At 43.7% G+C, this 27,386-nt stretch overlaps 1 protein-coding gene across 1 annotated transcript in view; it reads left to right on the top strand.

Annotated features, from left to right (window-relative positions):
• The first annotated feature begins 353 nt into the window (after positions 1–353).
• Positions 354–27,386, top strand: part of SMAD9 (SMAD family member 9) — a 35,665-nt gene continuing 8,632 nt past the window's right edge. Inside the window, exons 1-5 of the mRNA XM_058045675.1 lie at positions 354–395; positions 14,634–15,267; positions 21,681–21,938; positions 24,801–24,938; positions 26,711–26,932. Of these exons, the coding sequence (XP_057901658.1) occupies positions 14,856–15,267; positions 21,681–21,938; positions 24,801–24,938; positions 26,711–26,932 (1,030 nt within the window). The 5' untranslated portion in view covers positions 354–395; positions 14,634–14,855. The remainder of the gene's footprint in view (positions 396–14,633; positions 15,268–21,680; positions 21,939–24,800; positions 24,939–26,710; positions 26,933–27,386) is intronic.

Here is a 27,386-nt window from a genome sequence, read left to right on the forward strand (position 1 = left end):
TGTGTGTGTGTAACTCACATGGGCGTGTGCTCGTCCGTGTGTGCTTGAGCGCGTGTGTGTGTCTGTATCTGTGTGGATGCGCGTGTGTGTGAGCGGTGCCAAGTGTGCGAGCGTGTGGATGTGCGCTTGTGTGTGTGCGACCGTGTGTGTGTGTGTGTGTGAGCGCGGCCGGGGGGGCGGGGGGCCGAGGGGCGGGCCAGCGGCCGCGGCGCTGCTGGCCGCGCTCCAGCCCGGCGCACTAATACAGCCTGGCGGCTCCCGCCTGACTGACGCCGGCCGGGGCTGCTGCTGCCGCTGCCGCTGCGTCCTGGCCCCGCCGCCGCCGCCGCCGCCGCGCAGTTGCAGCCCCGCTCCCGCCCGCGGCGCGCCGAGACCCCAGCCCGCGCCCGTGGCAGGTAAGAGCCGGGGCTCCCGGCAGCGTCCCGGCAAGGGCGAGGGGGGAAGCAGAGGGGACGGGGGACAGCGCCGTCGCTCCAAACTTCGCGCCGGGGCTGTCCCGCATCCTCCCCGAGCGGTGCCGGGCGGCGGGGCGGCGGCGGCGGCCGCAGCATCCATCCCCGAGCGCCCGGCGGAGCAGCCGCGGCGGCGCCCCGGTCCGGGTCCCCCCGGGTGGCGGCCCCGGCCCCGCTGCGCTGGGGCGGTGTGCGGGCGGGGGCTGGGGCCGCAGAGCAGCGAGATGAGACAGACCGACGCCAGGACGGCGAGCGAAAGGAGGAGCGCGGGGAAAAACATTTTTATGGATGGCTAAACGGTGACAAGTCTTCCCGCTGTCAGGATTTCTTTCTTTCTCGCTTAAGTAGGAGAGGGGAGGTTAAAAAAAAAGAAAAAAAAAAAGAAAAGAAAAGAAACAACAGAGCCCCACATGACACGTTTGGAAATACTTTTCCTTTCAGAGGTTATTTTCTGTTCAAGAAATCCCGCTCCTGGACACGCTCCCGGGAAAAACGGAGCAGAATTGCTGGGATTCGGGGTTTTTATTCCAGCTACGAACGGTGTCTCTGATTGGCTTCTTGTCTTTTGGCTCCGAAGTTAAAACGTTACACGTTTGTTGGTTAGCAAATAACCAACATTTCCAAAAACAATAGTCCTCGATATGGCAAATTAGAAATGACTGCAATTTTATCTCCGTGCCCAGGCAGCTCTAAGTGGGGGGAAATTCGGAGTTCAGCTTATTGGTAACAATTCAGATATTGTTTGGTAACTTTGTGTTTGATTTTATGGGTCAATTTATTTCGTGCTAGCCAGGTCTGCTTTAAAAGAGGCATTAGTGGAATAAAAATAAAAGACACACACATGGACATGTGGAGATGCACAGACATGCACGCCCACTGTTAATTACTTGCATCTTATAAATTAGTGAAATAAATATTTCAGCCCAGAATGGTCAACTATTTAGTGAAGGAGCTCTCCCTTGGCAGAAGTAGGAAATTGTGTCCACAGCTTGGGAATGAATTCAAGTTTGCAGTGGTTTGGGAAGGGCACTGCAGATAACGCAAGTTTCAGTACTCTTCAGCATCTCCGATGTGTGGAAATGTGCCCCTCTATATGTGCAAGTATTGGTGTGGTAGGACTAATCTTCCCATCTTCAGGAGCATGAGATGAAGAAAGTGCTGCAAAATTCTTCTCCTCAGCAACGGTAGGACAAATGTCATCACTCAAACAAACCTCATCTCTTTTAATCCAGCCAGACAACTCCCTTCTTTCAGATTTGATAAGTACCAGTGTCTGGCTGGTTCATCTTTGCTTCCTGTTAGATTTTAAAGCAGACGCTGGGGATGTTTGTGGTTTGTTTTTTGGTTTTTTAAATATTGAGTTAATTTGACTTAGTAGCTAAAATAAACATGCCCAAAAATACATTTTTAGTCAGTTGTGTCAGGAAGGATATCTTGTATTTACTGGGTTTAGCAGTAGTTCCTATTTCCCTCTGCCCTTTGTGATGGAATTAGAAACATTTTCTTCTTCACTTTATTAGCTTGCACATAAGCTGATAAACAGGAATTCTGCAAAAGTGCCTTGAATAAGGGTCAAGTGTATTTTATAACAAATCCTTATCATATCCAAATTATGTATGCAAACCAAGAGATTTCCTGATGGATGCATCAAATCCGTGTCAGTATTTGTAAACTGATACAAGGTGGAGAGAGCTTTTATTTACGTGCAGCAACCGAAACGAACACGCACAAAGCTGTCAACTGCCCAACTTTGTGAAGAAGTTGAGAATTAGTATTTCACTAAAGAGTCATGCACACACATGCCAAGTATCTGCAGAAGGTGGGGATGTGGTGTAGAGGAATTCCGTAGCACCTCGGGTTTGAAAGCTACTCTCACAAAAATGGGCAGCAGTGTTCCATCTTTGCTTCAGTGGGTACAACATGAGGCCCAGCTCACTGAAAGAGGAGTGTGGAAGTGTCAATACAAAGTATCACGTAACATCTGCACAGTTAATTCTCCTTTCTCTCCTTTTATTCTTTTACAGGCTTTCTCCGTCTCATGTTTGAATTCTTAGCTATCTGCTGTTATCAGACAGGGAGATAGTGTGTCATGCAATCCTCTCTCCTGAGTGCTAAAGTGCTGTAATTTTGATGGCCAGGCTAATCTGTCGCTATAAAGTTTTATTTTTCCATTGTTAAATTCAAAGGACAATGACTACTAATTACAAGTGACCTTTAACCAAAACACTAGCTGGAGTTTATCACCAGTGCTGATACTGACTAACAGTAATTCCAGCACCAGCAGTACTGGGCACCCTGTTTCAAAGAAACTTAAAAGAATAAGGGGAGACAAATATATATATATATATGCTCTATAATTTGTCTGCTGCAAAAAATACAGTGATAGTCTAGAGAGATTCCATTTTCTGTGCAATATATACACTTTACAAATAATAATTACAGGGACGGGGAAGACAAAAAAACCCCAAATAATGCATCAGAAATATTTTAACTGAAAACAATACAGCAGAAATATACGTAGTAAAGGTTGTTCTGTCTGACTGCCTGGTTTCCTGATACAGGTGGGTGTAAAGAACCATTAGTGTTACTGTGCATGAGCAGCAAGGGATGGTAATAACAACAACTATTTGGGATAATCATTGCAGTCCTATTACTGTCTTTGAGAACAGTTGTGAGAAGCACTAGACTTTGAACACAGTGCAACAAAATTAATTTTTCAAAAATATCCCTAATTATTTCCCATCTGATAGTTTGCCTGCAGTGTTTGAATGGTTAGTACTGTGGGAATTTTACAGGTGGAAAGGTGACTTAAAGAGATTTGGGCCCTGTGTATTTATTATAGCAGCTAAAAATTTGGCTGTGCTTTTGCAGATGAGTGGATTTAATAGATTGCAGGACCAGAGCCCAGACAGAGATCCTGACCAATACATGTTTGCATTTTAATTAAAGCAGGTGAAACATCAGGTGGATTGTTCTACAGGACCATTTTCAGATTTCTGCACCTTAGACAGATGTAAGGTTGAGTAGCTCTCTTTGAGCTTCGGTTCCTCTAAACAGGGGCACAGCAAGGACATGGTGGAGGGGGACATGGAGTGAAGGACACTTCCCAATTTATGCAGCCACCCCTACTTTAAAAACCAAGAAAAAAAACAGAAGAAGAAAGTCTGATAATTGATCTCTGTTTTTCTGAGACATCATTAAGATCGAAGTGTGTTTCTGACTGGGAGAAGCAGAGCCGTATCTTTCACATCACATCCAGAACTTGTTTCCTTCCCACTCTTTTTTCCTTGTCAGTGGCATCACCATCCTCCCTCTGCCAAGCTTAGCATCATCTTTGCCTCTTCTGTTTCCTCACAGGTTTTGATACTTCCAGATATCTCTTGACAGTTTTTCTTTGTGTTACTTCTTACATTCCTCCTTCCTTTTATTTGCAGCTGCCAAAGCATTAGTCCACACTGTGGCAACCTTCCAGCTTGATACTGCAACCTCCCATTTCCCAACAAGATCTCTTCTCCCACCTACGTTCTGCTCCCAGATGCAAAATCCTACATCTTTTGCTTTTCTTCCTGAAACATCTCCCATTCTGGAGTCTCTCTATATGCCTGGCCTTTGTATAGGTTTTGAAAATATTCCCCACATCCTGAGTTCCCTACCACTGTTGGCCTCAAACTCAGTGTCCATTAAAAGAGAGAAATGAGAGGGAAAGAAAATTAGCAGACCTGTGGGTCATTAGAGCTTGTTCTGCTGCAGGCTTCCTTTCACCCTCATTACCTGGCTACAATGGGAGCCAGACTGGCCACTTCTTGATAGCGGTGGTTCTGTGTTTGCTCGGCCTGCTGGTGAGCTGGGTCACGCAGCCGTGCTGGGCAGAGCAGCAGGCAGGAGCTGGCCATGGGGGTGCCCTTTCCAGCAGGCCTTGTCTGCCAGCAGCAAAGCTCCACCTAATGAAGAATCCTTTATAGTGTGAATAACCCTGCAGCTGAGGTCAATACATTTCAACAATGCCTAATCTTTTTTTTATGTGTGTTTTCTTGCTTGCCTTCCCTTAACAAAAAAAAAAACCAAAAAACACCAAAACCAAAAACACACACGAAAACCAAAAACAAAACCCCACTTTTTTTTTTCTTTTAAGCATTTCTTTGCTGCATTACTCATCAGATCATGCTTTACAAAGCCATTTCTGTCAGGGCACCTGTGGGACAGATGCACCTGAGGGAAGGCTGTTTACCCTGAGGCCTGTGGCAGGAAGGGATCCCACACGCTGCCCGGTGGGCACAAAACTGACCCAAGGCACAAGCAGTTCATGTGGCTTTTCAAAACTCTCCTTTGGTTGCTTGCTGGTCTTGCCTATCCAAACCTACTTGTCTCTGTCAAATTATTCTGGCCCAGCTGCCAAGGTGCAGCTTCTCACCCTGCAGCGTACGTGAGGTAGCAGATTTATCTCTCTCATCAACAGATCTTGGATTACTTCACACAGGGCATGGCACCTTCACAGAGACATCTAGAGGAGAGAAACCAAAATCCATTCCCATGGGAGGCTGCAGCTCCCATGCCTGTCCTGCTGCATGGTCCTACAGGACCACTCAGGCTTCTTGGTGGTGCCCTCCTTGGGAGCCTTGGGGTGTAGGGGCTGCCTGGGCCAGAGCTGAGTGGCCCAGGCACTCAGGAGGGGAGAGGAAGGGTAGCAACAGCCATGAAGAGATGGAATGTTCCTAGGAATCCTGAGATGGATTTGAAGAAGAGTAAAATATTTCTTCTAAGGACTCAGGGCCTGATTTGTGCCTTCTGAGACAGCTGGTAGATAACATGACATGTCATCTTACATGCTAAAGAGAATCCAGTCTTTGTTTTTTTATTCCCAGGCTCAAATGTGGGCATATGAAACCTGTTTAATCTCCTAAGATGTTCTGGTTTACAGAGAATCTGAGCACCCACATCTTCAGCTGAAGTCGCTGGGAATGGCCAGCTGTCTCCTTCATTCCCCCACAGGAGGGAACTAGATAGGCAAGTTCTCGCTCCTTTTGTTCTTAGTCCTGTTGTTGGGAAATAACTTCCACAGACAGTCCAAGCATATCCGGATATTTTTCAAAGAAAATGTGTCCTGGTCCCTTGACCAAGGCAATCCTTGCCATTGGACCAGATCTTTAAATGTGTTTACCTTTACTTTCTTTACTAGTGTTTACCTTTTCTCCACACAGTTATTTGCTGCAGCTCTCCAAGATGCAGGCTGTGTGGATGCTCCACCCTTCCTCCCCTCTGCAGGATTTCACAAGCCACTGAGGGCTCAATTAGCACAGATTACTGCGGATGTTCATGCAGGAGAACCTATATGTCAATCTTATTGCATTAGCAATTTCCCACAGTGATGCACAATGGAGGCCTTTTAGGAAAAACAGATTCGAGTGTGATATGGTTTGAACACAATGAAATGCTAATGTGATTCCATGGACAAATGCTTGCTAGTGTGATGTGTACAGAAAGTGTCTTGTGTGTGAAATCTATTCCCCCGGTGCAGTTAGCCAGGCTGTCTCACCTGCAGAGAAAGAGACGTGGCCAGCAGTACTGTTGCTTCCTCCCCAGGCCTGCTGCCACTCAGAGGGGAAGTGCTTCTGGAAGTTCTTCCTTTTGCGTTTTTTATTGATCTGTATTTCACTTTCCAAGCTGTGAGATGCTAAATCATCTGCAAAAGATGTCTCCTATTTTAACACTAGAACTGAGTAATGCTTCAGACAGACCTCCCTGAGGTGGGATGTGCTACCATACAATGTGAGGAGAACATTTGCTTTGTCCTTTTTCCCTGTGTGCACTGTAAAGGCACAACCAGGTATGCAAAAGCATATTCTCTTCTGACAGTTTAAGACACTAAATTTCCAGAATAGGTTCTTATCACACTATGTGCCACATCATTGGTGAAGTAATTGTTCTTTACAAGTATCCTTATTCACAACATTCTTAACATCTGAATCTAAGCAAATCCTTTTCCTAAAATGAGTATTTGGGAATGACTCCAAGAATGCCAGTGATTGATAACAAGGATTACGGAATCTGATTATTGTGGCTGTAAACTTTAGACTAGCGTGGAAGCTGAAGTTCTTTTCAAGTTCCCTTCTACCTTTGTGAAGTGTTTGTTCTGGAGGCACTTGGCTTCATGCTTTGTATCAGAGACGAATCAGCTTTTGTTTTAAAAGCGGGAATTCTATTTTTTGCGTATTTCTAACCCTTCCATTTTTAGAAACACCAATGGGCTTTGCTGCAGTTTCTCTGGGAATGGTGGGTATGTGAGGAATGCAGGACCGACTGGCTGTAAAATGGGGATAGCCAGAGCCATGAGAAGACATTTTGGCTTCCTAAGGCAGGTTGATGTACCTCCTCATCACCCCAATGCCTCCTGCCTTCTCCCACAGATGCACCCTCAGAGCTCCTCCATGGCATGAGTGCTCCTTAGCCTGCAGCTCTGCTGGAGGAAAGCAGCTGAGAGAGGGGCTCTTCCTTGGAGGTGCCGGACTGAGTGTAAGCAAGGCAGCCTCAGGAAGGGGTAAGGCAGGGACTGGGTGGATGGGTCTTCTTCCTGCCTGCAGGGAGCAGGGTGTGAAGCAGAGAAGAGGATGTGTCCCTGTGGGATTGCATCTTAGAAACTTTGGTGTGGCCCAGACAGGGAATACTGTGTGGTTCACTCCTTATAAACATCACAGTCACTGGTTTCCTTTAAAAATTAATACCGAGGAAGGAAGTGCAGTCGGAGAGAGATCATAGTGATAAATTGGTCCAGTTTAATATTTTTACATAGACTTTGGTTGTGGTAGTTTTGTGGGGTACCTTCAGATATTGTGGGAGATTTTCAAAGGCAAAAATTGGTGGGAACATCAACCCTCTGGTTTGGGTAGCCATCCTCAGCAGCTGGATGAAAGTAGCCCAGGGGTCAAAGCCAGTGTAGCCATGCTAGCCCAGCGCTACACCAGAACAGAGAAACCCTTTTACTTGGTTGTAGTAGGGGACGTAGGGTCATAAGGGCTCATCTCAAGGGGTTTTCCAGTCTCTTCTTCCTCCCCAGGGCCATCACAGTTATTCTTGAAGCAAGCTGTGCAAAATGCCCTCGCAGACAGCAGCAACTGTCCCAACACGTATCCATCCTACTCGTATGTACTCCCTGGTTTTTTAAGTGGACATGAAAGATGGATTGCCCCTATCCTGTCTGCAGCAGACTTTGCACATGGGGGTACTGTTACCATGCCCAAGCACCTCTGCTCTCCCCATCTTATGTCACACCAACAAAGCTTTGTTGAAACATCTGCCAATGTGCTCATCCACAGTCCCACAGCAGTCCTACGGCAGGAATTGCTTACTAGTCAGGCATCATGGGCATACCAGACATGACCTGAGTACTTAATTTTCTTTTGTGAGAGAATTTATGCTCCTGAAACACATCTGCAGGTGTTTGTTTGTTTGTGTGGAAGTGCACATAGCTGTGTGTTAAGGTGTGCAGCTTATATACTTAAATCTTTCCTCCTCTGTATCAAGTAAGAATGTGTTATTCCTGTCACAAGAAGCTAAAAGATGCTGAGTAGATGAGGTAATACTTGAGTGGTTACATGAGCTCAGAACACTTATGTGGATACCTGAAATTTTTAGTCACTAGCATCAAATTTTGTTCTTACTTTATTTGGGAGGCAGTGAGTTCAGGTGAAGGCTCCACAGGGTGAATAAGTGCCTGGAGAAGCATGAGGCACTGTGAGATTTGCTTTGTGATATTGATGCCTGCACATAAAGTTCACTGTTTTAGAAGTTCACTATTTAGAGGAGTTTTCTAAACAAACTTGAAAAATACTCAAGAAAATTAGTTTCAGAAGCTTATTCATTTAAGCTTATATGAATAAACAAGATGCTGCCAGGGTTGTGCAAAACACGGATACATTTGAGCTTCAAACACTCTACCTCCTATCATTGGATGTGTTTTTAGTTGGAGCAGTCCAGGGTCAAACTGGGAAGAAATTTAATTTCTTAATTAAAAAAACCCCAACCTTCTTTTCATCCCATTAAATTAAAACCCTAGGTGTTAGGTTCTGTGTTTGTGGAAGAAGTTGGGAACACTGTAATGAATAATTCATTCACTGTATTTTCTTGTGTGTGTGAAAGACAGTGGTTTCAGATGGGTTCATAATAGCACCCTGTCCCAAGGGTGGGTCCCAAGGACAACAAGAAGCCTCGGGGGATCCCAACTGATGCTGAGGGTGCCATGAGTGGAGCAAGTGATTTACATGCTTCAAAAATAACATGTAGCCACTGTTGCTCAGCCATGAGCCGATTATTGGACTGTGCTGCTCAGGTTGTTCTTTCACACTGCTCTCCTGGAATGAGTGTACATGTGAAATCTCTGCTGCCCAGCTCCAAGTTGCTATTTGGGCAAAAATATAAAAAAGTTGGTGCATGAGGCCCAAGGCAAGATTGGTGATGTTCGCCACTCATTTGAGACCCACATATTTGCACACACTTTTGTTTGTTTGTTTGTTTTGAAATCCCTTTTCCCTTTTCCTGATGTGAAGAAGATCCCCAGAGCGAGTAGCAGTGATGATTTGACTCGGGAGGTTCTTGCAAAGCCCTGGGTATGTGCAGGCTGCTGCCAGCTGGGCACATTTGAAAACATACCAAGAATCATTTAATTTAAGAAAACTCACATGCTTCTCTCTTTCATAGTAGGTAGAAGTAACTGAATCAGCACTAGGCAAAAATAACTAACCAAGAGCATGTTCACTGCATTCTTCTTCACACTGATCGACTGAAACAATTTTCTCCCTTCCAGTTCTGTTGTGATTTAGTTGCTGAGTGTCAGACTTCCAGCTATAATTGTCTCACTGCTCTGTTTTCCAGCTGCATGCATCTCCAAAAACTGCACAGCTTATGTCTAGACGACCCTCTGAGAAATCTCCCTCTGTGGTCTTACTTAGCTGTTGCAGTGACACTGAGACTGATGATGTCAGGCATTCTCAAGACAGATAGCCGTGCCTCTCACCAGGCAAGTGCTGGAGTGGAGGCAGCACCTTGAAGTTTTATGCTGAGATCATGAGTACATACACATCTGCCCACACTTTTGCTTGTATGCACATACACAGATACACTTTTGAAGGATGTTGGACACTTTGTTTTTACACAGTGGTGTCATAAGTCTGTTGTCATTAGCATCCATGAAAGTTTTCCTTTTTGACTTCTGCAGAAAGCTTAGAGTGAAATTTAACAAGGACTGGTACAATTTCCCTGCTGTGCCTATGGGAGTGAAATTCCCCCAGCCTGAGGGAATGGCATGAAGCTGTGTCAGAGGAGGTTTAGGTTGGATATCAGGAAAAGTTTCCTCACCCCGAGGGTGATTTGGCACTGGAACAGGCTCCTCAGAGAAGTGGTCACAGCACCAAGCCTGACAGAGTTCAAGAAGTGTTTGGACAATGCTCTGAGGCACATGGTGTGACTCCTGGGCTGGCCTGTGCAGGGCCAGGAGTTGGCTTTGATGACCCTAGTGTGTCCCTTTTAGCTCAGGATATTCTATGATTCTGTGATTCTATGACAATTGAATTAGAGGAAACTTAATCAGCATGTTGGACTGCACAGGCATTCTGCTAGGGTGTGATGTGAATCTTCCCTGACACAGTGGATCCTTCTTACATTAGGTAAAATCTAAACTTACCAAATCTTTCCATTGTGGAGATGTCAGCATGTTTGCACTCGAAAGAGAAGAGGGCATGTTTAATATCCATAAGCTCTGGAACCCCTCTTATTGGTTTCATCAGGACTTGTCTCCAGTTAGGAAATTGTAAGCCCACAGTTATGGTGGGCTTTCCTCTGCTGCTGGTGTGTCAGGCTCTTTAGTACCACAGTAGAAGTTACTGAAGTGAAACTCCTGGAGCAACACATTTCTCCTGTTGACCTGAGGACTTACAGGCTATTTCTACACCGGAAGGTAAAAAATGGGCATAGAAGGAGAAGAAAATATCCTAGTCCCTTCTACTTTATGTCCATTTTGCTGGCCATTAGCAGCAGTCTTTCAGACTTGAGGTGTCTCATCCCACACATTAGCTGTAAGCAGTGCCTGATTTTGCTTTTTTTTTTTCCTAGATATTTACCTTTATGTAAAATGCTCCATGCAATGTACACACATATTCTTCTCAAATACAGATTTAGGGACTTGGAGATGAGTAGGTCAGATGGGTGATAAAAATTTGGACATGTTTATGTGGCCAAGTAAATTCTATTGAAAGACTGCTTCTATACTAATAAATTAAACATGCCTTATACTGTCCCTGGCCTTGAGGCTTACTTCTGTGCAATGGTTGTCTCACCCTCCAAAACATGGTGGCTCTATGCAGACATTATAAGGAGTGACCCCTGTTCCCTCCTAACTCTTGAACTCTGCACAAAAGTGGTTTGGGGGAGTGCTGCTGGCACAGACCAAAGCCATTCCAGATGCTGTGGTAATAACATGCTACAGGTAATAAATAATATCCCGTGCCCAGAGATATTTCCCACCACTGTTATGCCACAGCAATAGTAATCAACCCTATGTTTAGGGAGAATGGAGCCAGTGAACTGGGCTGACATGTTTCCAGTCCCACCTTCTCCTGCAGGCTGCAGGAAAAAAAAAGGGTGGGTCCATGCTCACATCTCATATGTCTTATACCTCTTCCCTAAATCAAGCTTCAGATCTTAGGCTATACTCAGTGATGGAATAAAGATTTACAGCATGGAAGACTGACCGTGTTTGATGTTGACCCTTCACTTAGCTGACAGATAGACAAAGCCTTCCTTGTAGTCCCAGGGGAGGGAATTGTGTAAGGAATGTATCCTGAACGATGCCTAACTCATCCTCATGGTAGAACATCATGTTGTCACTGGGGGAGATAGAGGTGACCAACCAGAACTTCCATCCTTGTATAATGGATGTGTGCTGAGAATATAGATCAAAACTCTAACACTTCCCTTCCCACTGCCACTCTAAACTGCATCGATCATCGAGAAACACAATAGATCACCAGCACAGAAAATACATCAAGTGTGGGTTTGAAACATTCCAGTTGGGCAGTCAAGTTGCTTGTTACCAAAGGTATATGGCTTAAGCAACTGCTATACTGAAAGACTGTTAAAATTAAATTGTGAATTGACATCTCTGTCGTTGCAGCCCTGGAGCAGAGTGGCTGCCTCGCTGTTTCGCAACAGAGAATCTAAGCGTATCAACACAGGGCTTAGTCTGCTGAATAGTGTGCAGTATTATGTAATTTAATAACATTAAACTAGGATGTTCTGATAATATTATTTGAAAGCTGTTTAGTTTATTTAATACCATTTATATTTTATATGTCAGTTGAATTTGGGGAAAAAGGATTTTAGAAGAAACTGGGGGGAGTGTGGTAGGAAATTGTGCAATGTACTTATCTGAGACTACATCACATGGTCTGCAAAGCACGGCTTTTGCTTTTATACACATAGTCTTGGCGACTCTCCCACCAGCAACAATAGTGCTCAGACTCATACTGATGTCACTGTTGAGTTATTTAATTTGACTGAACGAGATTAATGTGTTTATTTAAAACCTTGGTCAAAATGGAAAAGAAAATCTCGGGACAATACTTTTATGTGAACATGTATGTTTTCACATCTGATGATTGTAATGTTGCATTAACTTATCAGGAGTAGTTGTTTACACATGCCAATGCCCAGGAGACCCCTCAGATAAGAAGTGTGAGCCTTTTCCGTCTCAGCATAGAGCAGAGACTTCTACACTGCTACTGGTCTGGTGGGCTTTCATCCCAGGCTTTCCTTGCTTCCTGTTGCTGCTTTCGGGGTTGATCCACAGTGATCCCAGCATTGTTTTATTTTCTCGTGTGAAGATGAGTTTTGGTGCCACCAGGCAATGCCAGCAATGTGATGGTGGATCCTCCACAGGTTCTCACCAGGGCAGTGAGGGACAGACACCTCCACTGCACAGGATGTCTGGATGGGGCTGATGCTGGGCTCTGTAGCCTGAGCCTGCTCCTGCAAGGACTGGAGCCTGCCTGTTTAAATTTTATCCACATTATGTTTTACAAACAGATTGAGGGTGTTTTTTCCTGTGATAAATCACTCTGATTTTCCTTCATTTTCACATGTACCCCTTAAGTGTTTGGAATAGACTTTGGTTTTGTCTAGAGGCATTAGTAACTATCCAGTTAAATATTCCAGGTCACTGGACTTCTACTAATATAGAGCAGGGAAAAAAATCTGGAATCTGAATGTTCTTTTTGTATGGTGGGACAGGTTTCCACAGTCCTGTGGAATTGATCTTTGACTGATGAAGGGCATGAGGGAGGGGGTTTCTGCCGTGCTGTGTCAAGAGCCCCTCTTGACAGTCGGGGACAAATGGACACACACATAAGTTGATAATGTAGAAATTGCATAAGCCAGAGCTCAGTGCTCTGGTGGGTGCCTGAAGCAAGGTGTGCCTGTTCTGTTTTCCTGTTTTGTCCTTCCTTTGTGCATGTTTTTATGGTGTTTGGCATATGAAAATCTCGGGGAAGAGCAGCTGCTGCCAAAGAGTTGCTTTCATGATTTCTGCTCTGTGGGGCCAAGTGCTTCCATCCTCCTAGTGCAGTGGAAGGCTTTTGGGACCTTGAGCTCCTTCCCCCACCACTGCTGCTGTTGTGGAGGAAGGGAAAAAGCTTGTAATGTTTCCATGTATCTGCATTTCTCAGTGATGGGCATCTCTCAAAGGGAAATGCAGTGGGGCATAGGGATGGGTAGGAGAACAAAACAGAAGAGCTGGGAGAAAAACAGCTCTAGGCAGTCCTTGGTCCTCAGTAAACATCACAGCCTGTCCAAGAGGCTGTGCTGCCCTGGGCCATGTGTGCTCACACTGCAGCATGCTCCAGAGCTGCATGGCGCCGAGGGTATCCAAGTATGCCAAAGAACCAGTCCTTGGGATTGGCCTCCTGTCTCACTGTGTTGTACCTGTGCCTGCACACAATGTCTCCGGGTGCCCTCTGAACTCTTACAAGACCTGTATATTCAAGGAAATTGCACAAAATATGGTTTATGAAACTCTGCCGCTCCCTGTGCTGGGCAATATCTGTCTTCCCAGTGGCTGCATCTAAGTGGTGCTGAGGACTGGGAGCAGGCCTTTGTTGGTGGGGCAAAAAGGTCCACAAGGGTGGGCTAGGGCAGTAATGGAGCTGCTATTCTAGAGGCATCCATTTGGAAGCTGGCCCCATCGCTTGTTTCAAGTGCCCTCTGTGTAGTTCAGACTTTTGGACTTGCTTTGCACAGGGGGTCCATGAAATATATTTAAAACAGTAAATAGCTTGACATACAAGGAAATTTTTTCCTCAGAGTTCCAGTCAGTGGAAATGTGTAATTTTCAGCTAAAATTAGAGTGGCTCCAGCTATACGAAAAAAAAAAAAAGGAAAAGCCCTTAAGAGCTAAACTCTTTCTGTTGGACTTTGTCAGATGTAGCAACTCCTAGCAAAAATAACTCAGGATCCATCCACTCAGGATCCATCCAGCACAAACTGTGTCCAAAAGTCTGTGATTTGGATCCAGAAAGCTGTGAACTGTTGATGAGAGAGAAACAGACTGTATAGGCAAAAAGGACTTTTCTCTTCCATGTAAGAAAATATAAATAAGTTTAGAGAATAATAATAAATCTTTCAAAAGCCTTAAATGAAATCCAGGAGAATTTTAAATTAATTTTGCAGTTAATATTTTTACAACTCTTGACAGTACAGTGAGATTGGAGTGGCAGACAGCGAGTTGAAATCAGATCAGTGTTCTACTCATTGCTTCCATAGAATTTGGTATCACAGATTTATTTTCATAGAAGATGATTGAGCTGAACCTACAGCTACCAGCATATAAAAAAGAGGGTAAATTTTATTTTGTACTAATAATAATCTTAGTCCTGCAACCATTTGCCTGGTGCATTAAACTCTAAACACAAGTTGAAGTGACTGGATACTTTACAATTTCCATGAAATCCCCAGCTCTAAAATGAGTGGGATGGATAGTGTGGAAGAGAGGCTTGGGCCCAAAATAAACATTAAAAACCAAACAGAAAACCACTGAAAATTAACTACACATTTTGAATGATTTCTCTTTCAAAACATTTTATTGAAGGAACAATGGAAATAGTGTGTGAAGCCTAACCATGTATTGTGTTGCTGTTCCAGGCTTCATCAGCAGTTTCTTGATGTTTGGAAAGTTCTGAGACCCACCCTGTTGGACTACTTGTGCCTAAGACTACAAAAACGTACATGTGAAAGAACCTCCTCTCTTCCTTCTTCCACTGAAGGAAGTGTCCATCACAGCACTGTGGAAACGCCGTGCAGGCCTTGCAAGGCAGGAGAACAGTTTGTGCTTCCCTTGACGCTTGTGCGCAATCTCTGCTTCTTATGCACTCCAGCACCCCTATCAGCTCCTTGTTCTCCTTCACCAGCCCCGCAGTGAAAAGGCTGCTGGGCTGGAAACAAGGAGATGAAGAAGAAAAGTGGGCAGAAAAAGCTGTTGATTCCTTGGTGAAGAAGTTAAAGAAGAAAAAAGGAGCCATGGAAGAACTGGAGAGGGCTCTGAGCTGCCCGGGTCAGCCCAGTAAATGCGTCACGATCCCACGTTCCTTGGACGGGCGGCTGCAGGTGTCTCACCGCAAGGGGCTTCCCCACGTCATATACTGCAGAGTGTGGCGCTGGCCTGACTTACAGTCTCACCATGAGCTGAAACCACTGGAATGTTGTGAGTTCCCTTTTGGCTCGAAACAGAAAGAAGTGTGCATCAACCCCTACCATTACCGGCGGGTGGAAACCCCAGGTAATTATGTCATCTGCCGATGATTCGCATCTCTGTGTTAGCTCTTGCTCTGGCCAGTCTAGTCTTGGTGCATCCTACAGCCGTGCTCTGAAATGTGAAAAGGCAGGTTCCATCTGATGGAAGGATTTTGTGTCTTACCCTGCCTGCTGCTATCATAGCTCTGGCAGCCAGGACTAGGGAGGGAGTCAGAGGTCCCTCTCCCGTTGGGGTCTGAGTCCCGTCGGACCCCTGAGGGTGCCCGGATCTTGTCCAAGGTGCTGAAAGCAGCTTCCTCTCCCTGGACGTGGGTGCTGAATCCTCCCCGTCTGAACTGGTTTGCATGAAGTCCGGGCACCAGCCTGGCCTCACCACCGTGGTGAGATTTATATCTCACTGAAAACCAACAGTTGACTCATTAAGCCCCAGGAAACACTAGCTCTCTCTTTAAAGATAAGAGTTGCAGTAAAATGGCATATTTTGCAGTGAATACGAAACCTGGTCAGTTGATTCTTCCTAAAATATCTGGTGGACTGCCTTAAGTGGGATTTACTTACCTAAATGGAGAGTTTATGTGAAATAAATCCATCAGGTTCCCATAAAACTTTGACATTTTCTACTGATAACCCTCTTTGGACTGCACTAAAAACTTATGACCTCACTGAAAGGTTTAATAGGGCTTTATGTCAATGAAACAGCTGTTAAAAAATTGTAGTGTTCAGTGTTGACTTCTATAGGGATCTTGGAAAACAGGGCTGGCAAAGGTCTTTAGCAGTCATCCTGTTTTCCTCTGCCCAGACTCCTGAACCAAACGAAATTACCAGGTACGTTCCTGACAGATATTTTCCTAATAAGCTCTAAAAATCCCATGTGATTAAGGCTCTACAACCTCCCCAGGCAAGTGAAGCTATTGCTTTTCTATCCTTACAGTTCAAAATGATTTCTAATGTCTAACCTGGCTCTCCCTTACTGCCAAAAATCACGGTAATTTAATTTACTAATGGATACGGTTGGTAAGTGTATACTTTTTATTCTGAGATTACTCCTTGTCTGGCATGAATTTTACTCTGAGGTGACATTCTGATCAGATAAGTGAACCGTGGGATGTTTCTTTTCACACAGATGAAATAAGGGAAGGACATTTGTTAACATTTGTTAAACACTAGGGGCTGCTTCCTCTTCTGATAATCCTTCCAGTGCAGCAGAGCTGTCATTGTGAAGGTGTATCCAATCTCCTGTAAACATTGTCAAAATTTTTATATTTTATAGCTACACTGAGTGGCGCTTGTTGTCAACAGTTTTCAGTGGACAAAACTGATCTCATGCCTTGTTAAAGTAAACTCTTCAATAATTTAAGAAAAGATGCTCATAAAATATCTCATTTTTTTGTTTATTGCACTTCTTTATTTGCAGGCTTCAGTCTTTAGAGTCTTATTTCTTCTGGTGTAACTTTGGTGCAGTTAATGGAGTCTCCTCAAAGCTGACAGCACTGAACAGTGCTGATTTCAACCCTGGTTTTCTCATCTTCTCAGTGCCAGCTAACAAACACTGCTAATGGAATAGTCCAGCAGCTGCTAAATGGCTGCCAAAGCTTGTTGTTCTGATCCTGAAACTCAGAAGCTTTCAGCTGTGAACATGTCCCTATTGTCTGTCTGTGCAGCAGACTGGCAGTATCTGTGCTAGTAAAGCAGAAGGGGACAAGGTGCAGGTCTGGGTACTGCTGAATTGGTAACATGATCCCAGGAACAGCTTTCACCCATGTGGACTCGTGTGGACTAGCAGCTCTCAGAGTGCAGAGTTAGCCCACAGGAGGGACTTACTTTGGGCACTTTGGACTCGGCCACCTTGTTCTGGAGGTGAAAGTGAGTGCAACTGTGAGGATACAAGCTGTGCTGTGCCAGTTCTCCACAGGACCCAGGAATTGCTCTCAGGCTGTTGTATTCACTCCTACAACTCTGCTTACAGGCACAACTCAGAAGCCTTGGCTCACAGCCATAGTATATATTTGTACAGTATAGCAGAGTGCAACCCACTCGGGTGCGCTGGGGCAGCAGCAGCAGAGAGAACTTGCACCACTGCAAGTGGTGCAAGGCAGCTCCAGTTAGAAAGCAGTGCTGCAAGGAGGGGTTGGCAAGGCAAGAGAACACATGAGCTTCATGAGAAAGTGGCAGCAGTGAGATCATCGCAGAAAAGGCTGGGAGTGGTTGATTTAGGTGCCAGTCTGTTTAAACAACAGTCCTCTTTTAACTGCAGGAAATCTGCATCTTGGCTGTTGGTGATTTTAGGCTTAAATGAGATTCTCTGAGTTTCATCCTCTGGAGCTAAAGAATCCTTCACTGAATAAGTCAACACTGTATTTTTTATAATCTGCATACCAGCATTATTTTCATATGAATGTCCACCCTTTTGGGGATCATTTTCCATCACTGCAGTCTTTCTTGCTGAGTCAACCACTCCATGACCAGATCCATTAACTTCAATCCAGAATGAATGAGCTGTGTCCAAGATGGGAGGGCCTCATCCTTTCTTTGACAGCCTGGCAAATCCTCTGTTACTAGAGTACAGCTTTGAAATCTGGTCAGAGATTCAGGGATTTCATTACCTCTGCTGTGTCCTCAGGCTGCCCAGTCCCATTTTAGGCTCTGCTACTGAAACTGCACAGATTACACATGGCTTTTATTGCTGCTGCAACTATTCCTGGCAGATTTCTTCTCAGGTCTGCTGAATAGCAGGTGCCACTTAGGAAAAAAAAAGCAGAAAATATTCCCTATATGTGTGCAACATCCCACTGCAGAGAGGAGTTAGCCACCTAATCTGAAGGAGGTAGGTATGTTGGTTATGCTCTGCTTCTCCCTTCATTGTTGCCTTCAAAGAGCTTCTCAGAAGTCTGGTTTGTTGTCCGCAGAAGCTGCCTAAACATGTAACCTATTGTTTTATAAGATATCATTCATATGTAAGTATTGTAAATTTGAGGGTGTATACCATTGCTCTGGACAGGAGAATTTTTGACTTAGACTAACTGACTGCTTTCATGAAGCCTGAGTGGGACTAAGATATGATAGCCTGCAAGGTGGAAGACCACCTGATGGCTTCACTGTTGGCTGTGTATTTGGGAGTAGCCATGGGCACAGGGAAGAGATGGATCTCACTGGAGAGTGGTCTCCAAAAGTAGTAAACTATGTGGAGATGGATTGATGTGTGAGAAATCGCAGTGTGGATGTTGTACCTGAAACTAAAATGAGGCAAAGTTTGCTTGCTAGCATCTGAAGTCACAGGCACAGCCAGGTTCCCAGCAAGAACTATTTAAGCCTAAAGGGAATGGGAGAAAGGTATGAAAAGCAGTGGCAGGACTTAGGACATGACCATATTTGTCTCCAGTTGGACAAAGATCATCAACACTTCAGCATGCATAGAAGGAAGGATTCCACCTCTGGCCCCTGGTGGACAGTAGCACGTAGAAGAAAAGGACCCCAGTGAGTGGAGAAAGTGTGGGTAATTTATGAGGACAGACAGATTCCAACACATTCAGTTACTCAGTTTTATGCCTCTGGTCACACTTCCTTCAGAGTGGTTGAGCCCTGGAGAGTGACATGTTACCAAAAGAACAAGGAGAACGAGGCCCTGGGGGATACTCTTAGCCACAAACAAGAACATCTCGGAACGCTTCCCCACCACAGAGGCTTTAGCCCTCCAGGCAGTCACAGAACAGTCAGTGGAAAGAGTGAGTGAGGTGGCAAACAAACTGTTCAGCAGAGCAGAAATTAAGAGTGCCATGGTCAGAGCTGGGAAGGAGTTCAAGGCTTGAAAATTCTTCCTGCTGACTCACTCAAGGCAAATCAAAGGCTTTCCCTGGCAAGCGCTGTTCACACATCCAGATTCTCAGCTTTCATTTAGAGAAGGAGTTGAGTTCTCACAGGGCTGAAGGAAGCAGCTCCCTCAGCTGTGGTGCCCACAGTGAGGTGTCAGCCTCTCAACACTGCAGGACATTGCTGCACACAGCTGCCCCTTGCTCAACACCTCTGCTGGGTGCAGAGGGAACTCCAGCTCCTCATTTTTGGAGGCTGCTGGTTGGAGCTGGCTGATCAGCAGCAGACCTGACAAGCATCAGACCAGTTTCATGGAGCTGCTGAGGAAAACTCCAGAAGCAGCAAAGGAAAACTCCAGAAGCAGCAATAGTTCACAGCCTGGAGCTGTTCACAGGAGCATGGGATGGGAGGAATACAGCTCACCAAAACTGTATCTGCAGTGCTGGTATTGGTCTTGTCTCAGTATATAGCAGTTAAAGAGTTTATTCCTCTCCACTGGCTGTGAAGAGATCCACAGGGGACTGGGCAGTGCATGCCAGATGTGAACACTTGTATTGCCTGTATCAGTCCTACCTGGATGTTTAAAGCTAAAAGAACAGTAAAGAAGCAGAAATACCTTTCTTTACCAAACAAGAAAGTGACAGCAGACTCTTCATGCCACAAACAGGGGCATATGAGAGGCAGAAGGAAAGAAAATAGTCTCCAGAGCACCAATCCTTGTCCTGGCCAGAGGCTAATTAGCAATGCATTGGGCCAGAGAACCACGCATGTGTGGTGTCCTAACAGGTATGCCGGTGCCTCTGTTTCTGCGCAGAGGAGAAGATAAGTTCTGCAGTGAACTCCCTGCCATCAGTCCAATCTTTTGCAGGGTTAGGGCTCAGTTCTTCAGGTCACGGGTGATTAGCAAACTCCCAGTGGTATATTCCAGTGGGTGGGCAGACAAGTTGTTTAACCCTGCCTCTACTACAGCATTGAGCAAGAAGCTGTGAACCCATTGTTGGTACCAGGCACTGTAAATGCCCCAGCTCTCTGAGCAGCTGATGTGCATTCCAAGCACATCAGATGGATGTGCATTCCAAGCAGAGTTCCTGCAGCCTCTTCTCATGCACATGTTTTGCATTATCTATACATTATTTGCTTTATTCAATAGCAATTATGCCACTCTTTCATTAAGCTGGATAAATGAGAGTTTGCTGTAATTAAAAGTTGTTAGCTAGCCTACCTAAAAATAATTTGCCTTACCTAGACAGCTCTTTGGCTCAAGCAATATGTTAAAACATGTTCAAACTGTATATTCCCATCAACATTTAAAAACAAGAGTGTACATTGCTATTTGTTTCCGTAAACCAGTAAGGATAGGCTGGAAGATGATGTGCTGCTGAATTTTAGGCCAGAGGAACTCTGGATACTAAGTCAGTCAATACAAGCCTGCTGAATTGTCCCTGATGCTGGGACAATTCATCCTTCTCACAATAACTCAAATTGCCTCCTTATCTTCTTTGGTGGCTTTTAGATCTAAACGATACCAACTGGGAATTCATTCTCCCTACCTGTGCTGAAAGCCTTAACTAAGATAATTTGGCATTATGTGAGCTAGTAGCTAATAGAGAAATCTTGGAGTACAGGAATCACCCATTGTAGAGGCTGCTCTCCCCACCAAGGATTATGGAAGACATGGTTAAAGCCTCAGGTTGAAGTCTCATATTGTAAACTTATCGGCAAGCCTCCTTGTGTTCCAGCCTAGGGACTGCATCTTCATAGGTATCTCACTAGTCAGGATTTTCAAAGTGTTTTGAGTCTTAATTCTACTATGTCAGAATCCAAAGTAATTTGGATCAGCTTTGGGTTTCTCAAAGGGGCAATGCTGTTAACAGCATTGACAGTGTGAGATAAAAAGGAAGAGAGTTTGTGGATAGGCAGTATCTTCTTCTAGGCTAATTTTTAAATGGGTTAATTTGGATTTCAGTTTTCTGGCCTGCATTTTTCATGTCTTAAATACCAACCACTGACATATGCCTTATTATGCTAGATCTTTTATAACTATATTGCAAGACCCAAATTGATATTGCTGCAATGTTTGAATTGCCATTTACATTTCCTTTCAAAGATCCCACTGTCTGTCTGGCAGCATTTTCAAGTACCTGATAACATTTTAGATCTGGCTTCAGGTCTGTACTTCTTTTTGCCCATCTGTAACACGCTGATAGTAAAATATGCAGTGCATTGTAGAGCACTATTAATTGTTATTAAACTTGGCTGTAAATTTGGCACATCCTGGTGATAATATTTAGAAAACTTCTGATGTGTTCAGTTTTTGAAGAAGGGAGGATTAGGTAATTTTGGAAGGGAGAGATGTACCTCCTGAATTTCTGCATGCCATACTTGTGGTACCTTGCTCAAGTCAAGATTCCTTATTTTTCATGTGAAACTGCTGTAACTGGCTGCAGATCTGGAGAAAAATTTCCAAGAATTCAGCTTTTGATTCTTGGGTTTGGACAGATTTATTACTCTTCAATGACTTGTATGTAGACAGCAATATTTGAGCAGCATGGAATATGCTTCTTTTTAACTCACAAGATACACTTTCAAGAACACAGCTTTAACCATTTTTTCTGTTGTTTTTGTTTTCAGTCCTACCTCCTGTACTTGTTCCAAGACACAGTGAATTTAACCCTCACCTCAGCCTCCTTGCCAAGTTTCGAAACACTTCTCTGCACAGCGAGCCACTGATGCCGCACAACGCCACTTACCCGGATTCCTTCCAGCACCCTCCGTGCACCCCTTTCCCTTCATCCCCCAGCCACATGTTCTCCCAGTCACCCAACAGCATCAGCTACCCCAACTCACCAGAAAGCTCTTCTGGACCAGGAAGCCCCTATCAGCTCACAGGTAAGAATGAGCTTTGGGACACCCTCACTGAGGCATTTGAGGGTTGTGACAGGGCCTGGGGTCAGGTGACAATTCTGTGCTCCCCCCAGGCTGTGGCTGCAGATTGAACTGTTGGATAGAGTGGATTTGGAATGTGATTTCTCATGACTGTCTCCTGTATATTGTCTCTCAGTCCTTCTGACAGATGCTCAAGAGATTGAGAACTGTAGTTGTCCTGCTCCTAGAAGTGCCTGGGTGCGATGACATGATTATTCTGGGGAAAAAACTGAGGAGAGAAGCCGGTCCAGCAGAAACGAGCACTTGCAAGACCTAAGTTAGGGACCTAGGGTGGTCAGGGTAGGAACCTTTAGAAACTCCATCAAGGAGACAGGATAAAATGGGGAAACTGGTGTGCAGAAAGTTTTTAAAGTTTATGGCAATCCTACTGACTGTATAAATTTCAGAAAGTTAAGATGTTTAACAATCTGGCCCAAAACTTGGAGAAGTCACCAGGCAAGTTCCTGTGACGTTGGAACATGTTCCACAGTTCTGAGATTAACAGGTTTATATCACTCAGATTGTTTGTGCTGTGAACTCCTGACTTAGTACAGCTCTAATTACCTGAAAATTTAACTGTGCTTTTACTGCTAATGCAACACAGCTAAGAGCTAGTTTTAATATCAAAAAATGGCTCAGATTCGCTTCAGCACTTTAACTTTCAAGCAGTTTCAGTTATGTCAGCTTTTTCACAAAGATGAATTCATGTCAGAATCTTGTAATTTAAGATTTTAGCGTCTTAACTATGAAGCATTTAAATTCAGGTCCTTAATGATATGCCTATTTCATTTTAAGAAAGAAGTTTATTTTACAAGGTTTTTGTAGCTTTTGAACTTCCTTTTAAATTGAATACTTTCAACACAGTATGATGTTTTTCCTTCCCTCTTCATTCATTGAATGTGCCTTCATTCATTTATTCTCTAGATCTCTATTTCTGATTATATCATATTTAGCAACACTGAAACATTTCATCAAGTAGCAAGACTTGTTTGTCTTGCCAATATTTTTCTTTCTCCTGTGTGTAACTAAGTTGGATTTAGTGGAGCTGGTCCTGACAGGTAAATCAGGCCCATTCCAGCTGTGTAATGACTCTGACTCGTGCATTTAACTGAACTTGGGACCTCGCAAAGCTACTTAATAATGGAAGTGGCTCAACTTGAGCTTCAGTATATCACAGCACATGGCTAACTGATAAGCATAATTTGCCTATGTAACAATTAGGGATGGAAGGCTATCTAAAGCAAACTGGAGTTGCATCAAGAACCTTGAGAGGGATTGCTGTGACCAAATATAAATGTCAGCAATGCAGGTTTCTGCATCTCATGGAATTGTCTACACTCTCCCTGTAACCAGAGCAGGAAAACAGACACTCCCAGAAAAAGATTCATTGCATCTTCTTGTGTATGTCCAATACACTGTGTCTGCAGGTTCCTATTTTTCTTTAGTGGATATAAGGAGACCTAAATGTGACTAGTTTAGGAGCAGACATCAAAAATATCCATATAACCACATGATTCTGTGATTATATTCCTTTCTGTAACTTATTTTCTCTTCCACTATTTCTTGTCTCTGTTTTACTGTTTTTTGTTGGAGGGTTATGTCATCTAAGTGTCAGAAATATCATATAGTGTATGAAATTCCTAGGTCCTGAGCAGTGCTAGAATAGAATAGAATAGAATAGAATAGAATAGAATAGAATAGAATAGAATAGAATAGAATAGAATAGAATAGAATAGAATAGAATAATGTGGCTTACTTGGAAGATTCAGTGGCTGTCTAATGATACAGTTCACAGTTATCCACTCTGGGTCAAGTTGCTTCATTTTGAGGGCCAGACAACAGACCCCAAACACAAGAGGGAATTTCAGTCTGGAACCAAGTTAAACCCTTCTTAGAGAGGCCCTTGGTCCTGCAAGCTTGTATATGGCTATAATTTTCATATTATCCCATTGAGTTGCTGTTCAAATGAGGCAAAACTACACACTTTTAGTGCTTATGCACTGAATGTTGTCATTTTATAATATGAAAATGAAATTCTTTTTAATTTGGCTTTCTAAAGCCTCCAGCCTTTCTGGATAATCCCCACTGTAGAGTCACCTTCTGTTTTCTAGCTCATGTTGCTGTAAATGAAACAAATCAGGAGCTGAGCAGTTGTGACTTGATACTTTCCTCCCAATGTTTTCATGACATCTATTGCTCTTTGATGGGAGACGGAACAAACCAGGAGAGGGACACACTTCCCCTGTAGGACAGGGGTAAAAAGACAAGTCTGGAGGGTGTTTTGTCAAGTCTGATTTCTACAGCTTTCCATAAGCTTTTTTTACATATTATGAAGAAAGAGAGCTTTCTCCCAGAGGATGAAATAAAGTCAGTTTCTGTTTGTGTTGTGAACTCCTGACTTAGTACAGCCCTAATTACCTGAAAAATTAAATTGTCCTCCACAAGTTTTGAATTAAAGACAGAAATCTGGAAATAACAGATGAAACTGCATTACTTTCTTAGGGTAACAAGCAGTGTTAACAGAGAACTTGATTTTACATGGGTCTAGGCCTGAGGCACTGTTGTGACCACCCCTCTCTCTTTCAAGCACTGCATGTCCAACATGACAGCTTTTCCTTCCCATCTTTGCTGAACATGCAATGGTCTTAATATGGAGACTGAAGGGAAGTCAGATTCAGATTTGTGCTTTTTCCAGTCTTCTCAAGCCAAACAGTACTGAAGTGGTAAAATACTCACCAGGAAAAAAAACAGGAGGAATTTACCAACATACTGACTTAGGTGTCTTTCTTCCTCTCTTTCTCCTTTCTTTTTTCTTTCTTTCTGTAGTGGAAACTCCACCTCCGCCCTACCATGCAAGAGAACCTCCAGGAATCCACAATGGACGGTCAATGGATGCAATAGCTGAAAGTCAGCTAGTGCTGTCTTTGCCCAATGGAGGTAAATCTGCCGATGGAGAAGCTGAAAGTAAATACCATTTGTATTATTCTTTAAATAAAAACTTTTAAGAAAAAAAAATTATTTTAAAAAATTGTTATTTGCACATGAAGGGTTAGTGATCTGTAATAATAATTTTCAGTCAGTTTTGCAGTAAGGCTGTGTGCTAGACCCATCCATTAGCTAGCAGGAGAGGTTGAAGTAATATTTCCATGAATTATGTGCAAAGTTACAGAGTTTAGACCTTATTTGCATCCATTGACTATTACAGTTAAAAAGCTGTTAATGCAAGCAAACACTGTTATCTACATTGTAAAGATAAACATATCAAATCAGGGATGGTGGGGCAATATAACACACAAAAGAGTTATCCATATCAGAACTCATTTCTTTATCACCTTCAGCTCTAGGTTTCAAGTACTTTAAAGCCTTATGGTAGGGACCTTTTTACTGCCATCTTTGTATAAATGTTATGGAACTGGCTGGCTGGAAAAGGAAAAGACATGTTCTAGTGGAGTACAAAGATATTTTGACAGAACTCCAAAGTCTTTGTCGTCTTATAAGAATTATTTAGTGAGAGGCATTAATGGTCAAAGAAGGGTCTGGGGTCCTGTTTGAACCCCTCAAACAACTTGATGACCTCTCCTCTTGATGGCCTTTCCTACCTTTGGGCTAGTGCTAATGCCCCCACCATTCAGAGCCCGTGCTGCAGAGTAGGAAGGGGAAATGGAATTCCTCTGCTGGCTTTTGCTTTGGCTTCCTGCTACTGCAATGAAAAATCACTGATGTTCTTTTAGTCCATCATATTGTTTTCCTAAAGAAGTGTCATTTCTAGAATGAGGACTGACATTAAAAAAAAATATTGCCAGCCTTCTGAAACAGTGAGGAGTGTGTATTTAGCATGGAACTGGAGCAGAAGGAATGTGAGGGGACAGTGCTAATTATGGATGGGGACACAGAATGGCTGGATAATAACAGGTTATCAGACACCAATACTTATAAATAAATTGTCAAGCTGGTTTAATCTCTTTATCACAGCTTACCATCCCTGATCACTATCCTAGTGAATATTAGTTGGAAGTTTATTAGAGGTTATGCACAGAGGTGCTCTGGGGGCAGGCGGGCTCACATGCCTGTGGTGAGCAGGCAGGATAAAGTTTCCTACTAATTCCTGTAGGACAAATGAAGCTCAGAGATTCTGTTACATTTTTGAGTCTTTCTCTGTCTCTGACTTAGAAAACCTGAGCAGGGGTAGATCCAAAAGAAATGACCTTGCTGACATTTCTGCTTACAGTCCCACATGGGAGCGGAAAGCCTGAAAGCGTGCAAAAATTGGAGTGATTTATTACTTCTGAACTCCAGAGTTTGGTATTAGGCTGAAGGCCTAATACCAAAAACTTGGCTCAGTTTTGACTTGCTTTGAGCCCATCTGTCATCTCTATCTCCTGCTGGTGTGCAGAGCAGATGTATCCCTTTCTATTTTCAGTGTATAGTTTGGGCCCCAGTTCAGCAAGGAATGTCAGTGTGGTTGATTTAATGCAGTGGAGTTTCCACTTTTAAGAAGAAGTGGGGCTCTTCGAGGCTTAGAGTTAAGCTGATGCATCAACCTTTTGCATGTTTGGTACTTCAGTCATAAAATCAAGAAGTAATGGAAGCTTCTGTGGGGATAAAGTATGACATAAGTGACTGTTTAGATAAAGAGATGGGGGTCTGAGAGTGGGAGGGAATGAAAGAAAACAGAGCAAGATTGTTTAAAAAATATTGCTGAAACCTGAGCAGCTGCTTAACTTTATTTCCTACAGACTTTCGGCCTGTTTGTTATGAGGAACCCCAACATTGGTGCTCAGTTGCCTACTATGAACTCAACAACCGAGTAGGGGAGACTTTCCAGGCCTCCTCTCGAAGTATCCTTATAGATGGATTTACAGATCCTTCAAATAACAAAAACAGGTTCTGCCTGGGTCTGCTCTCAAATGTAAACCGCAATTCTACTATAGAAAACACCAGGAGACACATAGGAAAAGGTAAGAGGAAATCCCCTCTCCTCAGGAATAATATTCAGAGCTCAGAAGATCCGTGCATTGCAAGAACTAACCTATCTGATTCATCAGATGTGCTTGCCTTAAAATCAGACCTCTGACATTACTGTGAAATAGAAGAAAAGCAGAGGATTCTTTTCTGACTGGATAACAATCAACAGAGTAACTCCTTACAAAGGCTATTTACTTGGCCAGCAAAGAGAAAAATGTTGTTTATAGTTGTGTGTTCTAATTTAGCAGTATGTATTTTCATTTTATTTATTAGAGCTTCTGGCAACTGGGAATATTGCCATTGAAATGCCACTAAAAGGATAATTGCTGGTGCCTCAGGGCTGCTTCTCCTCCCACCAAGTAACAAAGGGAGATGGATGAAACACTTAGTAGTTGAGTTACTTAGCTGAAGAACTCTGGTGGAGTTGTGTTTGTAGCTTTCCCCCCC

The sequence above is a fragment of the Melospiza georgiana genome, chromosome 2 (assembly GCF_028018845.1).
Source record: "Melospiza georgiana isolate bMelGeo1 chromosome 2, bMelGeo1.pri, whole genome shotgun sequence".
Classification (NCBI taxonomy): Eukaryota; Metazoa; Chordata; class Aves; order Passeriformes; family Passerellidae; genus Melospiza; species Melospiza georgiana.